Source organism: Doryrhamphus excisus, linkage group LG2, assembly GCF_037039965.1.
Source record: "Doryrhamphus excisus strain RoL-2023G ecotype Guam linkage group LG2, RoL_Dexc_Guam_v1.1, whole genome shotgun sequence".
Lineage (NCBI taxonomy): Eukaryota > Metazoa > Chordata > Actinopteri > Syngnathiformes > Syngnathidae > Doryrhamphus > Doryrhamphus excisus.
Window position 1 is genome coordinate 1,637,425 of NC_136358.1, and position 21,814 is coordinate 1,659,238.

A 21,814-nucleotide genomic window follows, 5' to 3' on the forward strand; every position below is an offset into this window, starting at 1 on the left:
AAGGGGGTGAGGGTGGGGGGTCGCTTATCTTGCCGCTTCCTCTCTTAAAGGGCCAGCGTCGTCACGAAACAGCAGCTCTCGCTTATTACCTTGTAATTCGGTTTTATGGACTTTGTAAGTGATTACTTTGGGACAAGAGTGAGCCTCGTTAACGCTGCAACCTGTTTGCACTTTTAAGTGTGGACAGTGGAATGGACAACTCATTAGAAAAGAAAACAGCAGCAGTCCTTCACTGTGGTGTCGAGAGAGCTGCATCTGTTCGGAAATGACGATCTCTGTACAAGGCTGCGGATCAGTGATGTCACATCAGCTGTTAATGTTGCACACGCACAGAAACACATAAGTTGTCAACAAAGACAATTAAGCTAGGCAAAATCAGCTTTTACACGATTTGACATAATGCGAAAAAATGATGTGTTAATTAATGCTATGTTGATAAAATATCAGAATTTTGTTTCCATCGTTTGTTCACTTTGTGAAGGCCAATGTTGGAAGGAAGTGTCACAAGTCTTTTATCCACGTCCACTGACATGGGTCCTAAATACTGTCATTTACTGTGGATATAGTTAATATACAGGAAAATAGGAAAATAAATGTCAATTTATTAACTCTTGGTGTCATCACCTGTTTGTCTTGCAGCTGTTAAAATGATGGACACATCAGCCGGTGAACAAGATCTGACTGGAGTAAGACCTCACTCACCAACCCAAAGAGTGAAATGCACCCTATCTTCAGATGAGAACCATCACCTTACATTCAGAGGTTCTGAGTCTCATTCAAGAAGCTTAACACTGTAAATGCTCAAGGTCACAGCTTAATGAGGCCATCAGGACTACATTATATGCAAATAGTAAAGACGAGCTCTTAAGCCCCCCCCCCCAACTGGACACTTGACAAATTCTGTAAAAAATTATGAACATAATCTGTGATAAAGAGCAGGCTTGGCAGATGCCAACAACGTTAATTGTGAACAGGCTTGACTGCTGGGAATGCAGTAAACCCTGTTCCTGTGCCACCAATCCCGTATTTCTGCAGCACCTCTGCAAGAAAAAAACACAACACATTGCACTTCCTGTAGCTGAAGTTTGGCTAAGTGTTGTCTCCAACAGTAGATTTTCCCTGAGAGGCTGAGGTGTGTCAGTTAGTGTCTGTAGTTTGCATGCACCCTTCGGACACCCTTCTTGAAAAGGGTGCCAGCCAATCCAAAGGTGCTGTTCCCGACTTCCACAGAATGTTGCAAAGATGTGTCAAACAAGACAGTCCCAAGGTCCAGAGCCAGGTTGAACTGAGCAGTTTTTTGACTGCTATACCTCAGTCACAGTGATCTGTAGATACGTCCTCAGACTCTGCTTCTTCTACGGATGGTGTGTCCCTAAGGGCCTCCATTCCCACTGTAAATAGCGTAGACAGGGGATCTGATGTGTTGGCCAGAACCTCTTGGAAGCTGACCAAAAATTGTGCTTCATGGCCTTACCAAACTCCTTCCACACCTGACTTTTTGCTTTGACCACCACCGACACATTTCAAAACATTTGTACAATGTTCTATTCTAATTCTAATGCCACATTTTCCACGTCAACATTTCCATTTCCCACATTTATTAAACCATTCTAACATGAAAACACTCCATCCAGGACATCCATATTAGCACATTCATTTTTTTTATCTTAAGTATTGTTACAATACTTCCACATTTCAACAGATTCAAATCATTCCAACAGCAAAACATTCAGCTCATTCAAGCTATTTATTTTCCACATCCCCAAAATTCCCACTTTTTGTGTAAATCCACATTTTGTACAGAGCATTTCAGCTCTGCATTCGCGCACAATTTATACACAAGTTGCCTTGTCTAATTCATGTTGTGCTTCTGAAAGCTTCTACAGTTTTAACAGAAATCAACCATTGTTTGTTTATTTGACAGAAAGAACAGGAGTTGTGCTGTCACGATCACCTTACCACTCCCTCTTAAGATGGACGAGTGTTCATTTGTCCATCTTGTCTGCTTGTTAGCGTGGTGACGATGTCCGAATGTGTGTGGGTTTGTGTGTGCGCAGAATGTGGTTCTCGGCCTCCAGCTGCTGGTTCTTCTCTTGCAGCTCTTTGATTTGCTCCCTCAGAAGCTCCACCTCCTCCCGCACAGCCAGCATCAGGTGACTCTTCACCAGGTCCTGAAGGAGGTCAAAGGTCAAGACAGCATTGGTGAGTTTGCATCCGCTCTTCAGATGAGCTTGTTTTTTGTAGAACCTTTGGTAGATAAGACTAAAATTCAGACCGCTCACCATTGCCTGTTGAATCTTGTTGTCAATGGCAACTACACTACTACTGCAACTACTGGAAGATAAAACATCAGTGACTTGTACAACACATCCATTTGACAAAACTTAACATAGCAGGGACATAGAGTGTACATGGCAATATGCTCTCAAATGACATATTTTTGAAAAGGATTTTGAAAAGAAAACACATGTTGACGTAAAGAGGCAGATTTTTCAACAAAATGACTCCTTCGGGTCTCAAATTGTATGTCAACCACGGATGTCAGCAGGCACGTTTTAGTAACAACAAGAACATTGTGCACCAAGAAAACGGTCAACACAGATTGCTTTCTAGGATAAACGGGATAGACTTAAATGGGTTCCACTGTAAATGTCTTTGCATGTACACATTGTGTTTATAAAGTCTACTGACTGAGTGCAGGTTAAATGTTTTAAGGCTGTTTAGATTAGATTAGCTGTGTGGTCTCCAGACCGACACAAAATACCTGATGTGTGCAGGAAGGCTGAAGAGACTCTGGTCAAGGCCAAAGGCTGCTGGAGCCTGAACAGGGGTTAGATGGACCGATTCAGGAGGGGGCGAGCTTGGCTGAGAGCGAGACAGCCTGAGGACAGACTGAGACCAGAAGACAAAGCTGTGGTTTGCAAAGTCGGGAAGACAAAATGTTGCATTGGCGATTGTTGGTCATACCTCCCCCCTTATGGACAGCTGTAACGAAGGAGGGATGTTTTGTGCACGCTGTGGCGCAGGAGGAGTCGAGTCTGAAGTATTATCCTCCGGGAGTTTGACCACAATTGGGACTGGCGCCCCGTGCGCTAATAATCCCGCCTTCTCATCACCTCTGACTTCACGACGTTGTAAATGGAGTCCTCTTCCTGTTTCCCGGCTAATTGAGTCCAACGACTCCAGTGAGTGGGCGTGTCTAATGCTGTCCATGACGGACTTCAACCCCACCCCTTGCGATTGCTCCACCAAGTCTGTGCACATCCATCGGCCACGACGATATGTGTCGCCGTGTCCTCTAATACTAGAACCGCTCCCCGCCAGCCGCACCAGTCTGAACCTGGACGATGAGCCTCCGTGCACTAAGGCATCATGGGATATGTATTTCCTCTTCAGGGAGGGTGTCGTGGGCTGAGAAGAGCTCCCTCCAGGACTGCTGGACGTGGTTGTTGATTGGATAACAGTCAGGATCATGCCAGGAGCTGGTTGGCTTGAGATTGAGGTGTGACCTGAGTCTGGGGTCACACTGGTGATCTGGAAGCCACTCCTCTTCCTTTCACAGTTCATTGCCAAGCGCTCGCTCTCTGACCACACAAATATGTAAAAAGATACATTGGTTTCAAGGGTCGAAAGTAAAGGGTCGTCTCTACAAACTAAATAGTGTCATCATTACAAAGTGTGTTCAAACAGTCAAGATAACCACCGACTTTTACCCAAATTCCATCCACAAAATACACTTCTTCTGCAGTGGAGATACAAGGAGTGTATATTTAGTATACGGCATCATCTAGCCTACTGTATACGGTACATACCGTAAATATAATATTCATCTTTTGCGTGAGTACTTTATTACCCCAGGCTCACATGCTTAAATACAAAATTAAAAAAATGAAATATGATGTGAGATAATTATATGAATGATGATAAATGGTATGATGTTAGGTTAATCGGCGACTCCACATTGTCCATAGATAGAAACTTTGTCCCTTATTACTGTAATGATCAAAAATAGCCATTAAAATGTGAAAGAGCGATTATACATTTTCCATTTTTTTAATGCTGGAGCCTATCCCAGCTGACTTTGGACACAGACCTCACAGCTAGGAGACCAGGGTTCAATTCCCACCCTCGGCCATCTCTGTGTGGAGTTTGCATGTTCTCCCCGTGCATGCATGGGTTTTCTCCAGGTATTCCGGTTTCCTCCCACATTCCAAAAACATGCTAGGTTAATTGGCCACTCCAAATTGTCCATAGGTATGAATGTGAGTGTGAATGGTTGTTTGTCTATATGTGCCCTGTGATTGGCTGGCCACCAGTACATGGTGTACCCTGCCTCTCGCCCAAAGACAGCTGGGATAGGCTCCAGCATACCCGCAACCCTAGTTAGGATACGCAGCATAGAAGATGGATAATGTAGCCACCTTTAACATAAAAAAAGACATATGTTGTGTGCTCTATAGCATTTTTAGTCATCAATAACCACTCTCTTGGTCCTGTCATTGACTCTTTATAGAGGGAAGCATTCATTAATTGCCTCAAGCATTTCTTGTTTATTTTTAATTCATAGAATGGATGCTCTCTTGGCAACACAGTCAGATCAGGAAGACCTGGGTTTGATTCTCAGCTTGGGCATCGCTCTGTGGGGTTTGCATGTTCTCATTGTCTTAGGTTTTAGGTCATTGTCTGTAAACCATAACCCTTAAAATTGCAAGAATTATTTCACTTTACTATATATGGATTTCACTTTCTTAAACGAGGGGCCAACAGTATGAAATTGTTTTAATGACATTCAAAGTTTTAGAAGCACCCGCATCACTCCGTATAGTGAGTGATATTATATGAATGATAGACTAATATCGCCGTATTCTTGTATGGTTGAAACTGACTGAAAAGTTGCTGCTTCTTAAACACGTCAGCTGACTTCTTTTCAGGTTTGTGACGTGTCGGATTGGTTCTTGTCTCACCTATTCGACGTCTGTGGAATTGTTGTCCAACTTCCTGTTTCGGTCCACGTTTCTTCTTAGCACTTGCTTGTTCCGAAACTTGTGTCCTGAGGAAGAAGAAACGTCCGAACTGCTGGATGAGGATCAAAATGAATCGCATTTGTCTTCGACTTGGTTGATGACAATGTTGTTAAATGCCATTTTCAGGATGCGTGACGTCACGGGACGCCAGTACACTTTATGTAAACAGCCCCGCAGCGCGTCCTCCGCTGTAGTCACAATGGATCGATTCTTTTCTGTGGGAAGAAGACATTCGCCCTCCGCGCATGCGCGTCCATGGACCACACCACGCCTAAAAGTTTTGTGCGTGTTTTTCTTCGGCTTTTTAAATTTCTTCTTCTCCAGTAAACGTTGATACAATACTTCCGTCTGTTGCTCAGTCAGTGTTGGTAATGCGTGCGTTGTCCACACAACTACAAAGAATCGCTGTACATTATTTATCTGATTGGTGTCTTAGCTTGTAGCATGTGTAGCACTTGTTTTGCTAAGTTTATTAAAGTGTAACAAGTCAGTTTTTGTGGCTTAAGTATGTGACAACAACACCATGCAGAGGTATAAGGGAGAGATACAATTCAAGGGCCCCAAAAGATAATTGCTATATTAAAACATGATTATTTTTCATATGGTCCCTGCTACATCAATATTTATTTTATTATGTAATTATACTTGAACAAAAGTGACAGATATTACACTGATTAGTTTGTGTTCTGTTTCATTCAGACCACACAGAATTCTGCCACCTTTTCACTGATTTGGAATAATCACCCAGTCACACATACATGACATTTTATTGGACAGAAAGGTCTTATAGTACAGTTTTGGAAGTATTCCTTGTCCATTTTTCACTTGGTTGGCATCTTGTTAAAGAAGGTCAAAGGAAGGTCAGGTGTTGGTGCTCCTGCAGGCCGTAGCTGTGTTTGTGTTGCTCGAACAGTTCGCTCAGACGGTCCAAGTAAACTTTATGAAGAGACTCGATGTCCTCGCTGCTGGGATTGGGACTGGGTGGGACACTGATGGGTGTCCCCACTGCAAACAGACACTTAAGTGGCACGGAGACACGCATGCTAACCATTTGTCGCTTTGTTTCTGCAGGGCCAGCCAAAAAGTGAGTCCGAGATCGTACCAACTGTAAGGATGGGTTTCCTGTATGGCATCAGTCCAAAGCTGTACTGGAAAACTCCTCTAGCATGGAACAGAGGCATCGCAACTCCCATAATGCTTTGCAGCCGGTCCTGTCACAGAGCAACAGACTGATATCACAAACATCACCTACAGGCAATACTTGTACACACACCATAGTTTGTATGACTTTTCCTTTTGTTCCGATGTGCGAGTGTCTGAACAAGGACGAAAATGCCACATCCTCATGATGAGATATCATATTCATTTTGCCTTCTACATCTCTTACGTGCGGTGGCTAACTTTGTGATGTGTGTTTAAATTTGCTCCGTCTCTTGTGGTTACAGCGCTTATCAGGGGCAAGTGCTCCTCAGCATAATTAACAACAGGCAACTAAGCTATGCTAATAACAGCTCAACTGACTTCCTACCCATGCTAACAAACCCTCCTCTTTTCTGCTGTAATGCACAGTAGAACCTGTCTATGTCAACATAAGTGGTTGTTGACATATGGAAACTCAAACTCTCCATTACTTATACATGTACTTGTGACTTTGGCCAGACGCATACAGAGAATGGGTGATAGTGGAGGATTTTTTTAAGTTATTACCATGGTTTACATGGTTTTCTTCATTTTTTTTGTTTTGATTCTTCTCTTTTCATATCATATTTTATACTTTAACATAACTTTTCTGTTACTGTATGTGTTGTATGTTTTGACAACAATGACAATAATTGTTTCATGCCACAAAGTTAAGAATACTACTTTTTTATAGAAAAGAATGTTGACTTAAACGGGCACTTTTGTAATAATAACAGCATGGTGCACCAGGACTTGATGAGCTGGTCCACATGATGGATTGTGGACATAAGTAGTACCGACTTAAGCGGGTTCCATTGTATAATAGCCCTATTGTGATGCTGTTAAGTGTCCCCGCCTCCATTGCCAAGCACCTGTAGTGTCCGGAGAGGAGAACCGGTAGGGTTCTGAATCTGATCGAAGAGCTCATTCTCTCCAAAGGAGAAGACAGGAACCAGCTGAGCTCTGTGTGCACACCAAAACAAGCATGTAAACGAGCTGTGAAGTTGCTCTGCCCACATGCCAGTCACTCACCCATGTTTCAGTGCCATTTTGATGAAGCCCTTTCTGTTATGCACCTGCAAAAAAAAGAACAAAAAACTTTATCGACATGAACAAATTTAAACTTTTATTTTCACACCTGTAGTGTTAAAGCTCCCGGCCGAGCATCCAGCGACTCTGATGCTCCACCCACTGCGATGACAGCAACATTTCCTCCTTGAGGACGACTCAGTAGGTAGGAAAGACTGGACTTTGAACTTGATACCAGACCTGAGAGACAGACACGTGCCACATTGTTCTTCTTCTCTGTGCTTCTAACAGGTCACAACCTTTGGGAAAAAAATGAGGCAACTGCAGCACATGAGAGCGCCAATCAGGAGGGAGCGTACAGCTTCCTCTGGGTCCCAATGTCCATTCAGTTATCAACAAGAATCAACTCAAATGACGGCAAGCACATTTCATTCGGGAACAGGAGGAGAGACCGGTGTGTACCTCCGCTCATGATGTACTCTCTGAACAGCGGCACTCGGAACCAGAAAGGCAACATGAGCAGGTGAGACTTGAGTCCGGGAAAAAGACTCGAGAAACCTGTAGACTCAGTGCAGAAGTTACAGAACGCTCCGGCGACCAACACGCCTAGCGAGAACAAGTCAATGAGTAAGACAAGACCAGACCAGGAAGTAAACAAGACAGGTGTGCATCTCACCGTGCGGATGAAATCCAAAGATGTAGTTCTTCTTTGGGTCCAGGTCGACTGTTTTCACTAGCTGAAGACAGACGAGACTTGTCAGTCCGTCAATCAATCACGTTGTCTCAGTCATTCAAATGAATCCACCTTTACGGGAAAGTAGTCTCTGAAATATTCCCATATGCTCCAACTCCTAACCCAGTGGGACCTCCGACCCCCAAGACTTGGAGTGTCACGGTCCAACCACAGCCAACCAACATAGAACAAGGCCACCATCCACCAAGTGGAGACAGAGAGGAGGACAAAGGCGGCAAGACAGCATTGGGCTGAGGGGAAAACAAACAGGTTGTCAGGTGGACATGTCCTGGGGAAGACAGACAGGTAGGTGTTACCTAGGCCCAGGAAGGAGAAGATCCACTGCAGCACAGCAACAGTCTGAAGGCGTCTCCTCAGTGGGACATTGAGTGGGGCAAAGCGGATCATCATGGCCACAAATTTTGTTGGCTCTAAATCCCCCCACTATCCACACTGTCACGATGTCCAAAAAACGTCTAGTAACCTACTTTCAGACAAACTTTGTCAATATGCTGCGTTTCGCTACGGCGCGCGTGCGCGACGCTCGTGGGTGGGACGCGTGTCGGCCAATCACAGCTTTGAGTGAATCAGGTTCACGTGGGTGGTGAGTGAACGAGGCCAATAGTCTCACACATGAAGAAAACGACGTGAAAGTCATATGTTGGTAACAGGAAGTGACGTAGTTTTGCGCGAGGCTGAAAAAGTCACAAAAACCAAATATAGTAGATACCAAATATTACACTTCTGAAAGTGACTACTGGGCGAGTTAGTGTTTATGTTAGGATACACTTTCAAAATTATACATATTTAGTAAATCCACAGCTCTCGTGCAGTTTGACTCAGAAGCGACAGGTGGCGCCCAAGTATTACTCTTCTTGTTTAGGGAGACAACCGCGACATTGAAGCAGAAGAAGACAACGAAGAAGAGAAGGGGAGACAGTTCAGAGCGTTGTAATGGTGAGGCTATTTGCCCCTTTTTACGCACTTCGAATCTTTCTGTCATGTTCGGAAGCTTATGGTCCATCTACTTGTGCATTACATATACTGTATGTACACAATAGCGATATGCTACATGCTACCGTTATGGTTGCTATTTCAGGGGCTTCCATCATCAGTCATGCTACGCTCTGTGTGGCCTCGTTCTTACTGATTTTTGTTTTGTTTTGTTATAAATGCAGTCTGGATCTTTTAAGTCTCGTTCATTTCTCTTCTTATACACATTGATCACACGTAATTATCATATGCATGATTGTCAATCATTGGACTCACAGTATATGACAATAGGCAATAGGAATAATCAGCAACATTTAAAAGGTAAATTCCTTGCTGGTTTGGCTGGGCACTGCTTTATGTTGACCGACAACTGTGAAACACAGAAAACACAGAAATAACCCAAAGCCTAATATACAGAAACAATATAAAACACACGTGACAGGATAATCCTGCAAATTAAAATATAATGCAATCACATAAATGCTAGAGGATCAAAAGATAGTCTTTCAAATATATTGGTAAACACTCTTTTCTATGCCACTTATTCTCACTAGGGTTATGGGTATTTACGCAAAAAAATAAATGCTAATATGATGATTCCAATTACCTCTTTGAAGCCAGACAATTTTCTTCAGAGCATCCCTCTCATGTCTTTAAATATGGACATATCTTTCTCCCCTGGTACTCCAACTTTTATCTAGTTCCGTAAACTTGCATCCTTGTTTTGGGTGTTTTCCGCTGTCAGTGTATGATATTGCTACTCACTGTATGAAGAACACGCAATCGGAGCACATGTGTGTTTGAACGCAGGGCTGCAGTTTCCATGGCGACCACCGAGTACACCACCGAGCTTGCTGCGGTAACTACAACTGCCTCTCCAAGCAAAGAAAGGACAAAACCTGGTGGCCACACCCCCCGGCGACGAGCTGCTGCCACGGAAGTGAGGCGTGGTGAAAGAAGAAACCTAAAAGAGAAAAGAAAGCTTCAGAAGGGCAAGAGGCGTGGCCAAGAGGAGAAAGTGGGCGTGACAGTGAAGAGGACGTGGAGCGGCGGGAAGCGGCGATGGGATAAGAAACATTATTGCGTGTTCTGCCGCCGACCACAAGTGAAGATTGCTCGCCACCTGCTCAGGAAACATGCAGATGAAAAGGAAGTTGCAGCCGCCAGCATGCTGCCGACAGGCTCCAAAGAACGCCACCTGTTGCTGGAACAGCTCCGTTGCAGAGGAAACTACCTGCACAATATCGAGGTTTGTTTCCTGTTTGATTTCCTGCATTCCAATGTACCAGTTACCAGCATGTTTACTTTTGTGCCCATCAGGTGATCAGACAGGGTCGCGGAGAGATTGTCCCGTGGCGTCAGCCCTCACAGGAAGTGGATGCCAGGAACTACCTTCCGTGCCCAGTCTGTCTTGGCTTCTTCCTGCGTGCTGACCTCTGGAAACACCAGGCTTCTTGTCGCAGGAAAATGGCCTCTGACCCCATCAATGATTCAAATCACCTGATAGCATTGATGACCTGTGACCCCACAAAGAACGCAACCTCTGACTCAACAAGTGATGGGATCAGTGACTCACCAGAAGATGCAACTCTCCAAATGTCTACATCGGACAAGGTTGGAGCATCTGAGCTTGTAACAGCCATCTCTGAACTCGGACCGGAGCCTCCCAGGAAACGCTGCAGGGTCCAGGCTGCGGCATCCCGCCTTCTGCCTATTTGCAGCGAAGCCTCTGAGAGCTGCAGTGAAATCCTGCACCGCATGAACCAGGACCATGTCTCATATCAGGTCAGCTCACACAGTGTTTACCTGTTTCTGTCACTCAGTCTCAACCTGTCTTTTCTCCCTCTGTCCAGGTGAAATCTGATTGGTTGATCTGTAAGTATGGGAACACACTGATGGGCAACCAAGACAGCAGCCAAATGAGGTATGACTACGTCAGTCAGAAGCTGAGGAAGCTTGGCAAGTTCCTCCTGGCTGCTAAATCTTTGGACTCCGGCATTCAGAACCTCCAGGACCTCCTGAGTCCAAGATGCCTCAAACTGGCATTGGCTGCTGCTAGGAAGGCATCCGGTTATCAGTGGAGCCGCCCCCCCCTATCGGTGAAGACGACGCTCAAGACTGTTTGCGAGATTGCCATAGGAGAGAGCCTTCAAGATGGCGACTGGGAGACTGCTGCCAGGACTACTGACTTCTATCATCTCCTAGGGAGGGACTGGGACAACCTGGGCCTACTGGCCACTAAATCAGGTAGCTGTTGATTCTGACAGAGTGCTGGTCTTTCTAGGTTGATGTGCTTTTGATTGTCTCGTTTGTCAGCAATAGCAGCGGAGGATGAGAACCTGAAGAATAAACTGGTCCAATCGAGAGGTGAAAAGTGTCAGGGGCCTGGTGAAGAGGACTCTCACTGCCAACCACAGCGTGAGTCTTGACAACTGTGATGTTGCAACGTGCAAATTTGATTAGCAGAGACGTGTGACATGTGCTACATTTTATTCCTGGTCTTTCTGTAATGTACATTGTTATTAATGCACCGAAGCTCAAGTTGAAGAAAATTATAACTCCATTTGAAATCCCAATAGTTGCCTGAAAAATCACACTTCTGCTCATCCATACTGACAACTGATCTCTGAACCTTAACCCATATCTGTGCTCCGTAGACCCGACTGAAAATGTAAACCGTAAGATGGAGTCCATACTAAAGAGTCCTGCGACAGGTGGGCTCCTTAACCATTGTTGTCAATAATTGTCAAAATTGTCAATTTTGGTGCTTTCCTTATCTATGTGTGTCCAACCTCCGTTTGGTCTTGCAGCACATAAGAAGGTCCAGCGTCGTCCATGGTCGTCGGCAGAAAAGGAGGCTGTCTGGAGACAACTTGGAGTCCATGTGCTGGTGCAGACTGTACCAGGCAAGGAGGTCTGTCAGAGATGTCTGGACTTAGAACCTGTTCTCAGGGGACGACACTGGAAAGACGTCAAAAACCAGGTTCACAACCAGATCCAGAGCCAAAAGAAACAACAGTTCCATGCTCAGATGGATCTTCAGGAGAACCAAGATCAACAAGATCTACCCCAAAACCCGGTGAAGCAACAGCCAGTACAAGTGAAGCCACAGCTTAAAGTCCTCATCCAGAACCAGAAGAAACAACCGTGTCATTCCCAATTGGATTCTGTGGAACAAATTCATAATCAGAACATCAAACATCAGTACCAAACCCAAATGGACCAGCAAAACGAGGACAACCTGCAAAATAAAGAGCAGTGCCAGGCCCAAATGGACCCCCAAGACCACATTCAAGTCTGCAAGAAGGAACAGTGCCATGCCAGACTGGATCACCCGGAGCACATTCAGGACCACAAAAGGCACCTTTACCATATGGACCAGCAGAACCAAGGAACACAAATTAATATGAACAGGGAGAGTTTCACACTAACTGATGCACCCTTTGGACCTGATGGGACACGATGTGCCCCAGAGCAGTTGCTGGATAAGGCCGTCAGTCCTTATGGACTTGCACAAAGAACTCCTGGACCCCACATGGACCAAATGTCCGGAACTCTATGGACAGATGAATGTCTAGCCAAGAACCTCCCCATCAACAAGCCATTGGCCACGAACTTCCTCCAGGATCTGGTCCCTGGAGAACATCCATCTAACCCATATTCTAGGAATACGCACTACTGAGCCTAATTCTTCTCCTAATTGATCAATATCCACATTTCAGTCTGGGTTCTACTTCTAGAAGAACCTAACCAGGCATTGACCTGGTAACATAGTCAGGAACCTCCTGTAAGAAGATCAACCCCATCTGAAGTGACAGGTACTCACACTAGCGCAGACATGGCACACAATGGCCCACGAGCCATATTTGGTCCATAGGGAATCACTGATATTGGTGAAAAATGTAATTTTATTGTTAGTATGAACTTTGCTCTATTTTTTCTTTTTCAATTTTTTAGTGGACTATTTAAAAAACATTAATATTATTGACTGTATGCTACTAAAATGTTATTTTCCCTCATAACATGAGATTAAAATTATGACTTTTTGGCTTTATTCTTGTAAATTTACTGCAGATTTTTGATTTTTTTTTCATTTTAGATATTTTTGTTACATTTTTTAATGGGCATTAAAAAAAAAAACACACGGTCACAAATGACACCGAGGCTGCACTTTGGACACCACTGGACTAGTGTGAGTACATATGTTGCATTTCCTGTAAAACTTAGCATTTAATGAACACCTTGTAATTATTTACTCTGTGGTGTCATGGTGGTCTTCACACCTGTACTTGACATCCTAGGATCAGCTGCAGCAGGCCAACTCATAAAACGCTAATGTAATGGTAGAGGAACCACTGACATAATTCAATGAAAACGTTTTTTTCCCCTGCAACATCTGATAAAGTGTTGGTCCAATGAGACCATGTCGAAGCACGTGCGTGACGTAGCGTTATAAGCACGCACAGAGGGTGGAGTCTATTCTGAAGCAGCTTCTGATTGGCGTAGGGAGAAGGGCATATGTGATGTCATGCAGCGGCGCTGTGGGGGAGGAGAACTGCAGTGACATCATCCTGTCCTCAGTCTGTCTTCCTCTCACCGAGCATCCTCTTCATCATCACCATCGCCATCATCATCGCCATCTTCGTAAGGCTGTCACGCGCCGCTTTTCCTCGTGCGTTTGCGCCACGACTCACCCTCATCATCCTCATAGTCTCCGTCATGTCTGCCGCCAAGCAAGAGGACCGCAAAGGCGCGAGCGACTGGCGGGAATTCTTCTGGAACCCGCGAACTCACGAAGTGTTGGGTCGAACCGCGTCCAGCTGGGGTGAGTCACGCACGCGCACACAATCCTTTACAAATGGTGGTGGTGGTCGATGTAATTGGACAAATAAGTCTCAGCTAAACTCTTCCGTGGGTGTGTGCGTACAGCAAAAGGTGTTGCTTGCCACGGAAGTGGCAACAACACAATAATGTGCAGGAAGATGCAATGCAAGCTAGATGCTTGTACACAAATGTCAACTGAGCGATTAATGTCATCTATTTCGCCGGTATATATAATGATGAACGTGCATCCAGTCACCTGGGGTTCAGGTTTCTGACTGCATCTTTATCTCGTGAGACACTTGTCTCACATATGCTGCCCCCTGGTGGCGCTCATCTTGACCTTTTGGTTGTCACCATGTTTCAGCATCCTCACTTCACAAAACGGAAGTACATCCACTCTTTGCATAACTCCCTCTGATGATGTCATACATCCCAGCATGCACCAAAGCAGTGCCACTTTGGCCTTGATACAAAAATGAAGGACACACACACACACACACACACACACACACACACGCCACCACCACAACACAACACGGTGCAGTAAAGCATGAAGCGAATGAAAATCTGTGTGCGCGCGCACGATTTAATCAGGATTATTTGCAGAGATGTGGTTGAGTGAAAATCTGGTCAAACATTTTCCCTGCTTCCTAATACCGCTGATGATGCCACCTTTAAGGACCAGTCTAGTCATTGTTGCATGAGTCTACTTTTCATGTCGCAGATGTACAGGTTGGGCCATAGGTTTCTGTACATCACACATTCGCCTTATAAAACCTAACATCTTTCTTAGCCTTGATTAGGCCTAAATCCCCAGTTCTCTCCCCCCCTTGTTGTCTATCTTTGGGGCACTTGAAGGCCATGGTGTGCCAGGTGAAGATACGAGACATAGATCATCTCAAGGAACGTATCACCAACACCATTACAAACAGTACTAATGCAAGTTCATCAAGTACTGTCAACATGTATTATGTGTTTTTGAATCAATGGTCATTATGTAGAGTACCTTATGTAAATAAAAATGGGTGAATTATTATTTTTACTTCCTCCTCATCAGTGTCAGTTGTATCCATTGTGCTCCTTGTTTGTGATGCATCCAACAGGAATGTTGTCTAAAGAAGTGATATGAAAGTGCTCTCCAATGTAAAATACACTCAACACTGCTGGACACTTTTTACTTTTTGGGACTGAGGAGCCCCTGCACTTGTGCCGTGTGAGATCAGTGTGAGGATCACAGCAATCCTGTTAGTCCAAACACGTTAATCTGCTGCAGACAGCAACACTTTTAATGACTTTAAGTCTGCACGAGAACCAGATGTCTGGGACCATGTGAACTACAGTGGTTTCATCTGGTCTGTAGGAGGTTCTGATGGTTCCATAATAACCAGTTGAACGTTGGAGTGGTTCTGGAGTCCAGGGGCTTGAAGACCTTTTATGGTCCATTGATGAAGATCCACAGTCTTAAAAACATACACCATGAATTCTTATCTCGGTCCTTGTCAGCAAGGCCCCAAGTCTGTTGGTAGCTCAGTTAAAAGTGTCAATAGGTAAATAAAACAGGAAGAAGATGAGCAGCAGATTAGCCCCTCCCCCTCCATTCATCATGAATTAGGTCATCGGAAGGGGGTGGGGCTAAACAACACAAGAGGATTATAGATTGAGAGCCATGAAGGGGGAGGGGGGTAAATGCACTGTCCTGGACTGAAATGAGCCAAAAATATTGTGTCAATAAATCCCCTTAGGTCTGATCCTCCTCTTCTACCTGGTTTTCTACCTGTTCCTGGCTGGGATGTTTGCTCTCACCATGTACATCATGCTGCTGACGCTGGATGACTTCAAACCCACCTGGCAAGACCGCCTGGCAACCCCAGGTGGGAAAGGAAACACGCCTATGGGCTGTGATTGGCAGACGAGGTCCAAATTGTGATTGACTGAAACTATATTGTCGTCTTTCAGGGATGATGATTCGTCCGAAAGGCGATCAACTGGAGATCACATTCTCAATGTCGGATGAGCAAAGCTGGAGAGGCTTTGTGCAAAATCTGGATGGGTTTCTGTCCCGTAAGCAGAATCTTATCTAATGATCCCTGTCATTCAAAATCATTTTTGTTTCTAAATGAAATGACCTTCATGAAATACTCGTTGCAGCGTACAATGACACCCAGCAGGTTCAGATGAACGATGACTGCCCTCCAAATCAATACTTCATCCAAGAGGACAGTGGAGAGGTGCGTCTGTCTGTCTCTGGTTTGACTGTCCCACCTGCCTGTCTGTCTCACGTGTCTGTCCATCAACAGGTGAGGAATAATCCAAAGCGTTCCTGTCAGTTTAATAGGACAATGTTGAAGGAGTGTTCTGGGGATTCTGATCGTTTCTATGGTTACAGCCAAGGTCAGCCCTGTGTGCTCATCAAACTTAACCGGGTATGTTGACCAGAGGTAACCCAGTACGACCAGAGCCTGGTTTGTTTGCCTCTAATTTCTTTGTTTGTCTTTGAGAGTAAAAACATCTACTACTTGTGTGCTTTGTCTTCCATAGGTGATTGGAATGCTCCCCGGAAAAGATGGACAGTCTCCTTTTGTCACCTGTGGAGCCAAAGTAGGCCTGTCTTGTCTTGTTATATTTATTTCTCACTCTTTTTTTTTTTATTCTGTCTGTATTCTTTCTTCTGTCTGTCGTTTTCCCCCAGTTGTATAAAGTGGGAAAAGATGAGTTGGTAAGACCAATAGAACCGAGTAGAAATTTAGTAGACTCACTTGTAGAATTCTAGCATTCTAGCTGAAGTTGAGTTTTATCAGGGAAAAGGTTAAAAGATATAACATGGGAGAACATGCAAACAGAGGAGATTCGAACCCAGGTCTTTTCGATCTCCTGACATGCTAACCACTTGACCACTGTGCGGCCCATAATATGAAAACAGTAATCAAAATTCACCCATTTGCCTTATGTCTCTGATCAAAATCGCAAGTCAATGTGCAAGCATTGGCTAGCTCCTGTTTCACTTAAAATATGTTGATAAACGCCGTTGTTGACATCAACCAACCCGAGGGGAATCAAGACTGCATTTTTATGCTGAGCGTGAATGTGTTTGTGTGTATGCAGAGGGAGGACAGTGATAAAATGGGACCTTTGGCTTATTTTCCTCCAAATGGAACCTTCAACCTCATGTACTATCCTTATTATGGCAAGAAAGCTCAGGTAAGACAAATATACATATTGTGTGATTTTCTCGTTTGTTCATGTTTTACTTCCTGTGTGCATCCAAGGTGAACTACACTCAGCCGCTGGTAGCTGTCAAGTTCCTGAACGCCACTCTCAACACTGACATAGACATTGAGTGTAAAATCAACTCCAACACTCTCGCCGCTGGCAGCGAAAGGGACAAGTTTGCTGGCCGGGTGTCCTTCAAACTACGAATCAACGACAAGTAGAGACACAATTTGACCGCACCGCACCGCACTCATGACTTTGATCACCTCAACTCTGTTCATCTCTGCAACACGTCTTTATTGCCATTTGTCATCTATTATTGTGCTTGTTGAAATTTGTACAATTTTTTGGCATAAACATGCGGACCAATCACTATCCCTCACAGTTAAATGTCACCCACCCAGCAGCCACCACAATCACACACTTTATTTATTGATTAGTGTATTTATTTATTTATTTATGTATTTATTGATTTGATGTATCACACCGAGTCAAGCGATGTAGAGTGCACAGTCGTCTTATACATATCCTGGAAGCTCAGCTGACTGTTGCATCTACAAAGCGACGGTCTTGTGTTCTCTCTAAGAAAACTGGATACGCACAGTGGAGCCTCGGTTTTCATACGTGTAGGATTCGGTTTTTGACAAAAAATATTGCTTAAAAAAATGTCTTGAGTTTTGTACCTTGACTGCTTTTGTACGGCCAAAAGAGTGCGCCTAACAAACAAGACCGTGGAATTGAGTGCCAAAATAAAGCATCCACGATGAGTTGGGGACTCAGTTTGTGTGGATTATGGTTCTTTTAGAGTTGGGTCACTTTAGACCGACTCCAACCAGGGAATCCCTTGAGTGTGTGTGTGTTTTGTTTTATGTGTTCCTAGAATACACAAAGCATGATGAACAACACCTATACATGTCTTCTTTCTTCCTCCTAATAATTAATGTATACCGTGCACTCCTGAGGCATTCAAGAGCACTGCGTATTACTTAGTGTTAATTAAAAAAATAATAAATATGGGTTAATGAATTATTCATTATGAGAAAAAGAGATTTATACTCATATGTTTCGGTTTTTGTCGCACCTTTTGGAACCGCTCCATGAAGAAAACCGAGGTTCCACTGTATAATGATGGAAGCAGCTTCAATCACTCAGGTGTCACACTTTTATTTTTGTTTTGTTACATTTTCCTCTTATTACATGTATTCTTTTGTTGTCCCCTAAGTGTTTTCATGAAATAATTGATCAGTGGTGTTACGGTAATTAGTTAATTAACAAAGAGTGGAGTCTGATTTTAGTGTTCTTTCCCATGTGACACACACGCCTCACCTTTGTTAATGTACAGCCAATCAGATGTTGTAGGATGTCATGTGACTTGATTTCTCCTGGCTGTTATGCACATGACCACGTGATTAAAAACACAATGACTTTATAAATTCTTTTGTCTGATTTGAAAGGTTTATTTAGCCGTTGTTCTGTTTCAAATGAGCAAATCGACTGGTCGCCAATATGCTATATTGATTTCACCTTTATTAACAAAAAGTGTACATAAATGAACCTTCACCTTCCTCCTTAATGCCGGAGGCCATAATAAATAATTTTATTGATATGGCACTTTTAAAAGTCTCTTTTTAAAAACAAAAAATCTATTTGGATATATTAAACTAATTATGTACGTAAGTATTAAATGCAATTCGACGCAGTTGGCATCAGTTTTTTTTTTAACTTTCATTCCGGGACTAGCAAGCTGTTATCGAGGCCATACAAAATGCTTACAATTTATATGGTTATCAAAGATGGTTGTTATGTGTGAAAAGGGACAATTTGGTTGTTTTTGTCCGGATGAATTATATTTTATTTTTGAAAGATTTATAAAATGCACATGTTTAGACACTGTACATGGGATTGCTGTTAGGGTTCAGGGTGTATGATAAACAATACAATACTTTCATTTTTCTTTATGCGGACCTCGGTGAGAAAAGTTTGGACACCCCTGCTGCAAGATCAACCAAGCCTGCCGTGGCCTTGCTTTACGCATGCGCGTTTGCAAGTCAAGCAAGGGAAGTGATCTGTCTGAAGCGCATGACTACAGTCGGTAGAAATTAAGGTTTAAAAAACGTCTACGAAGAAAGTTGGAAAAATCTGGAAAGTTGCAGAGTGTGTTACAGGGAAGGAATGGACCAACAGGAGTGGTAAGCCTGCACAGAAACGTAGAGAGACCCGAAGAAGCACATCTTAAACGGTCGCGGCTAACAGCTAGCATACTGATCTGTGATGAATCATACAGGTTTGTTTCATATGTTTTTAGGAAGGTCGACCTATCAAACTACGTAACTACACCATAAACCTGTCGATTCCTTTAATCACTCACTGTAAAAAATGCAGTTAAATTGACTCCGTAGTTTGCATGGTTTTAGGATTTACATCAAGGCTGTCCAAAGTGCGGTGCTGGAAACTATTTTGGGCTAGCAGCTCGTTTATTATTGGAACTCAGCACATTTTATGCGTAAAATTAATTTGTCATGAAAGTTACTGCATGTCACGGAGAGCTCAACATTGGAACGTATTGCAAGTATTATGTCCCACCCTCTTCCTGATTTGAATGTTTATTGTCAGCAAATTATAGCAGTTTGGCTATGTTTATGTTAGATATTATTTAATGTATATCCTGTCATAACATTATCTTAACTGCAATATGCTAGCATCTTTAATTAAGATTAAGATCAAGATTAAGATATGCCTTAATTCGTCCCTAGATACATTATTACATATTACACTCATTTTCTGTTTCATCTGTAAAATGTGGATGTCTTCTTTGACCTAAATGGAAAGGGTTTTAGTTATATAAACACACACTGCAGACGTATATATGATTAGAATTCAGTGATAAAAGTTGATTATTTGTACTGCAGAGATCACCACCTTGTCAGGCATGATTACTCTCAATTGGTCTATGACAACGGCTTACAAATGATCCCACTGACTGGATGTTAGCAATGACACCCCTTATCTGGATTTCAGGCCAAATGAAGAGGCGGGACTGGAAGAGACAGTGTGTCACCATGACAACAATGACAGGACCAATAACAACAATCGCGGCAAGGTGACGTTGCCACCATGTATATGGCTTTCCTGTGGGGTCTCCAACCTGTCTCACATGTATCTCTCTGTGCAGACGGTGAGTCCAGCTGCGGGAGAACATCCTCTCCAGTACAAGTACACCTTCTGGTACAGCAGAAGAACCCCGAGTCGTCCTGCAAGTTCACAAAGTTATGAACAAAACATCCGACAGATTGGCACCGTGGCATCGGTATAAACATACACACATGCATACGTACATGCATTTATGAATATCTGAATTCCCACTGTTGGTGTGGTGGTGTGGTGGAATCTGTTGGAAAGGCTTGAGCAAAAGCTTATTTCTGGGTCCAGGTTGAACAATTCTGGAAGTTCTACAGTCATCTGGTTCGTCCAGGAGACCTGAGTGGACATAGTGACTTCCACCTGTTCAAGGAGGGAATCAAGCCCATGTGGGAGGTAAGGACAGTTGCACTTTGTTCCCCAAAACATCAACTGTACCGCAGCATTGTTGTCCTTCAGGATGAGTGTAACCGCAGTGGGGGAAAGTGGATCATTCGACTTCGCAAAGGGCTCGCTAGCCGATTTTGGGAAAACATCATTCTGGCCATGTTGGGGGAGCAGTTCATGGTGGGGGAGGAAATTTGTGGCGCCGTCGTGTCAATACGCTTCCAGGTATGGACATTGTTTAGAATATAGTAATAATAATAATATATCACATTAATATGGCGATTTTCTATGTACTCACAGCTGAATGATTTGGAAAGTTATACTGAAAATTATACCAGACTAATATAACACAACTCGTGGTTTAGAGATCCCACCATCAGTATAAGTGCGTATACGTATACGTATTTAAATAATGAACTGTTTCTATGTGGCAGGAGGATATTCTTTCAATCTGGAACAGGACATCCAACGATCAAACGACAACATCCAGAATCCGAGACACTTTAAGACGAGTCCTGAACCTTCCTGCCAACACAATCATGGAATACAAGACTCACAATGACAGCCTCAGGTATGAATGCCACTCTTAACTCTTACTGACTTGCATTGTGGTTGGGACTGTAACCAGGCTGCATGGTGGACTAGTGGTTACCGAGTTGGCCACACAGTCAGGAGATTTGGATGATCTGGGTCCGTATCTCTGTGGGGAGTTTTGCGTGTTCTCCCTGTGCGTGCTTGGGTTGCGAGCTCCCACATTCCAAAAATATGCATATTAGGTTAATTGGAGATGATATTGTCACTAGCTTCAAATTAAGGAAGAAAATATAAATTTGGCGCCCTTCGGACTGACTGAGTCATGTTGGCAAAGGCTGTTGTTGACATTACCGAAACCTGAAACTAGCCGTTTGTTTGGGTTCGACTGTCATGACATCAAAGTAATAGTTTGCAAAATGAGCTGTCCTGCTTTTGTAACTCTTGTAATTCTGTGTTCTTCTCTTTTAGGGACAATTCAAGCTTCAGAAATACAAAGATTTCTCTCTGACGCTTGTGTCAGCTGACTTCATTCAGGATGCCATCAAACTGCGCCATTTATTTTTCCGGATTTTGGAGTTGCAGCTGATTGTGTGTGTGTGTGTGCATGTGTTCAATGGACCAATTAAACCCAGTTGACGTCGTTTAACCGATTGTTTATTTTTCTTACGCTGATTGGAAAGCGGATGAGACGGAGAAGGGGTTTTCCATAGCACCACAAACATAATTGAGGAACACACAACCCCACCTTGTTAGCAGAGAAGGG

General features: G+C 43.6%; 5 protein-coding genes across 12 annotated transcripts; 3 read left to right on the forward strand and 2 right to left on the reverse strand.

Annotated features, from left to right (window-relative positions):
- Positions 1-1,379: 1,379 nt before the first annotated feature.
- Positions 1,380-5,262, reverse strand: tsc22d4 (TSC22 domain family member 4). Of its 2 annotated transcripts, XM_058067652.2 has the most exons (5): positions 4,965-5,256; positions 2,968-3,584; positions 2,765-2,892; positions 2,283-2,334; positions 1,380-2,171 (listed from the first exon to the last, which is right to left on the reverse strand). In XM_058067652.2, exons 1-5 carry the CDS (start codon positions 5,101-5,103, stop codon positions 2,010-2,012), a joined length of 1,098 nt encoding a protein of 365 aa, XP_057923635.2. In that variant the 5' UTR covers positions 5,104-5,256; the 3' UTR covers positions 1,380-2,009. The 2 variants fall into 2 exon arrangements, with proteins under 2 accessions (XP_057923635.2, XP_078645231.1); XM_078789105.1 differs by lacking the exon at positions 2,283-2,334 and having other exon boundaries at positions 2,020-2,171; positions 4,965-5,262.
- Positions 5,263-5,740: 478 nt separating this feature from the next.
- On the reverse strand, positions 5,741-8,570 carry mogat3a (monoacylglycerol O-acyltransferase 3a). 3 transcript variants are annotated; one of them, XM_078795067.1, is made up of 9 exons: positions 8,283-8,570; positions 8,038-8,216; positions 7,909-7,969; positions 7,695-7,838; positions 7,473-7,531; positions 7,236-7,279; positions 7,076-7,166; positions 6,127-6,235; positions 5,741-6,029 (listed from the first exon to the last, which is right to left on the reverse strand). In XM_078795067.1, exons 1-9 carry the CDS (start codon positions 8,374-8,376, stop codon positions 5,875-5,877), a joined length of 936 nt encoding a protein of 311 aa, XP_078651193.1. In that variant the 5' UTR covers positions 8,377-8,570; the 3' UTR covers positions 5,741-5,874. The 3 variants fall into 3 exon arrangements, with proteins under 3 accessions (XP_078651193.1, XP_057924094.2, XP_057924091.2); XM_058068108.2 differs by lacking the exon at positions 7,473-7,531 and adding an exon at positions 7,342-7,472 and having other exon boundaries at positions 5,748-6,029; positions 8,283-8,563; XM_058068111.2 differs by lacking the exons at positions 7,473-7,531; positions 7,695-7,838 and adding an exon at positions 7,342-7,472 and having other exon boundaries at positions 5,746-6,029; positions 8,283-8,566.
- A 195-nt stretch (positions 8,571-8,765) lies between these two features.
- Positions 8,766-13,227, forward strand: LOC131125995 (uncharacterized). Of its 4 annotated transcripts, none has more exons than XM_078795053.1 (7): positions 8,766-8,922; positions 9,769-10,207; positions 10,279-10,743; positions 10,812-11,205; positions 11,281-11,376; positions 11,616-11,672; positions 11,769-13,226. In XM_078795053.1, exons 2-7 carry the CDS (start codon positions 9,782-9,784, stop codon positions 12,638-12,640), a joined length of 2,310 nt encoding a protein of 769 aa, XP_078651179.1. In that variant the 5' UTR covers positions 8,766-8,922; positions 9,769-9,781; the 3' UTR covers positions 12,641-13,226. The 4 variants fall into 4 exon arrangements, with proteins under 4 accessions (XP_078651179.1, XP_078651175.1, XP_078651187.1 ...); XM_078795049.1 differs by having other exon boundaries at positions 11,275-11,376; positions 11,769-13,225; XM_078795061.1 differs by lacking the exon at positions 11,616-11,672 and having other exon boundaries at positions 11,769-13,227.
- A 266-nt stretch (positions 13,228-13,493) lies between these two features.
- atp1b2a (ATPase Na+/K+ transporting subunit beta 2a) lies at positions 13,494-18,425 on the forward strand. Of its 2 annotated transcripts, XM_058068112.2 has the most exons (9): positions 13,494-13,783; positions 15,525-15,653; positions 15,739-15,843; positions 15,931-16,010; positions 16,080-16,205; positions 16,321-16,380; positions 16,472-16,498; positions 16,885-16,980; positions 17,049-18,425. In XM_058068112.2, exons 1-9 carry the CDS (start codon positions 13,678-13,680, stop codon positions 17,211-17,213), a joined length of 894 nt encoding a protein of 297 aa, XP_057924095.2. In that variant the 5' UTR covers positions 13,494-13,677; the 3' UTR covers positions 17,214-18,425. The 2 variants fall into 2 exon arrangements, with proteins under 2 accessions (XP_057924095.2, XP_057924096.2); XM_058068113.2 differs by lacking the exon at positions 16,472-16,498 and having other exon boundaries at positions 13,499-13,783.
- A 593-nt stretch (positions 18,426-19,018) lies between these two features.
- eif4e2rs1 (eukaryotic translation initiation factor 4E family member 2 related sequence 1) lies at positions 19,019-21,697 on the forward strand. The gene is made up of 7 exons (XM_058068425.2): positions 19,019-19,181; positions 20,011-20,092; positions 20,165-20,299; positions 20,422-20,526; positions 20,590-20,742; positions 20,952-21,088; positions 21,520-21,697. The coding sequence occupies exons 1-7, from the start codon at positions 19,165-19,167 to the stop codon at positions 21,557-21,559; spliced, it is 669 nt and encodes a 222-aa protein (XP_057924408.1). The 5' UTR covers positions 19,019-19,164; the 3' UTR covers positions 21,560-21,697.
- The last annotated feature ends 117 nt before the right edge of the window (positions 21,698-21,814 follow it).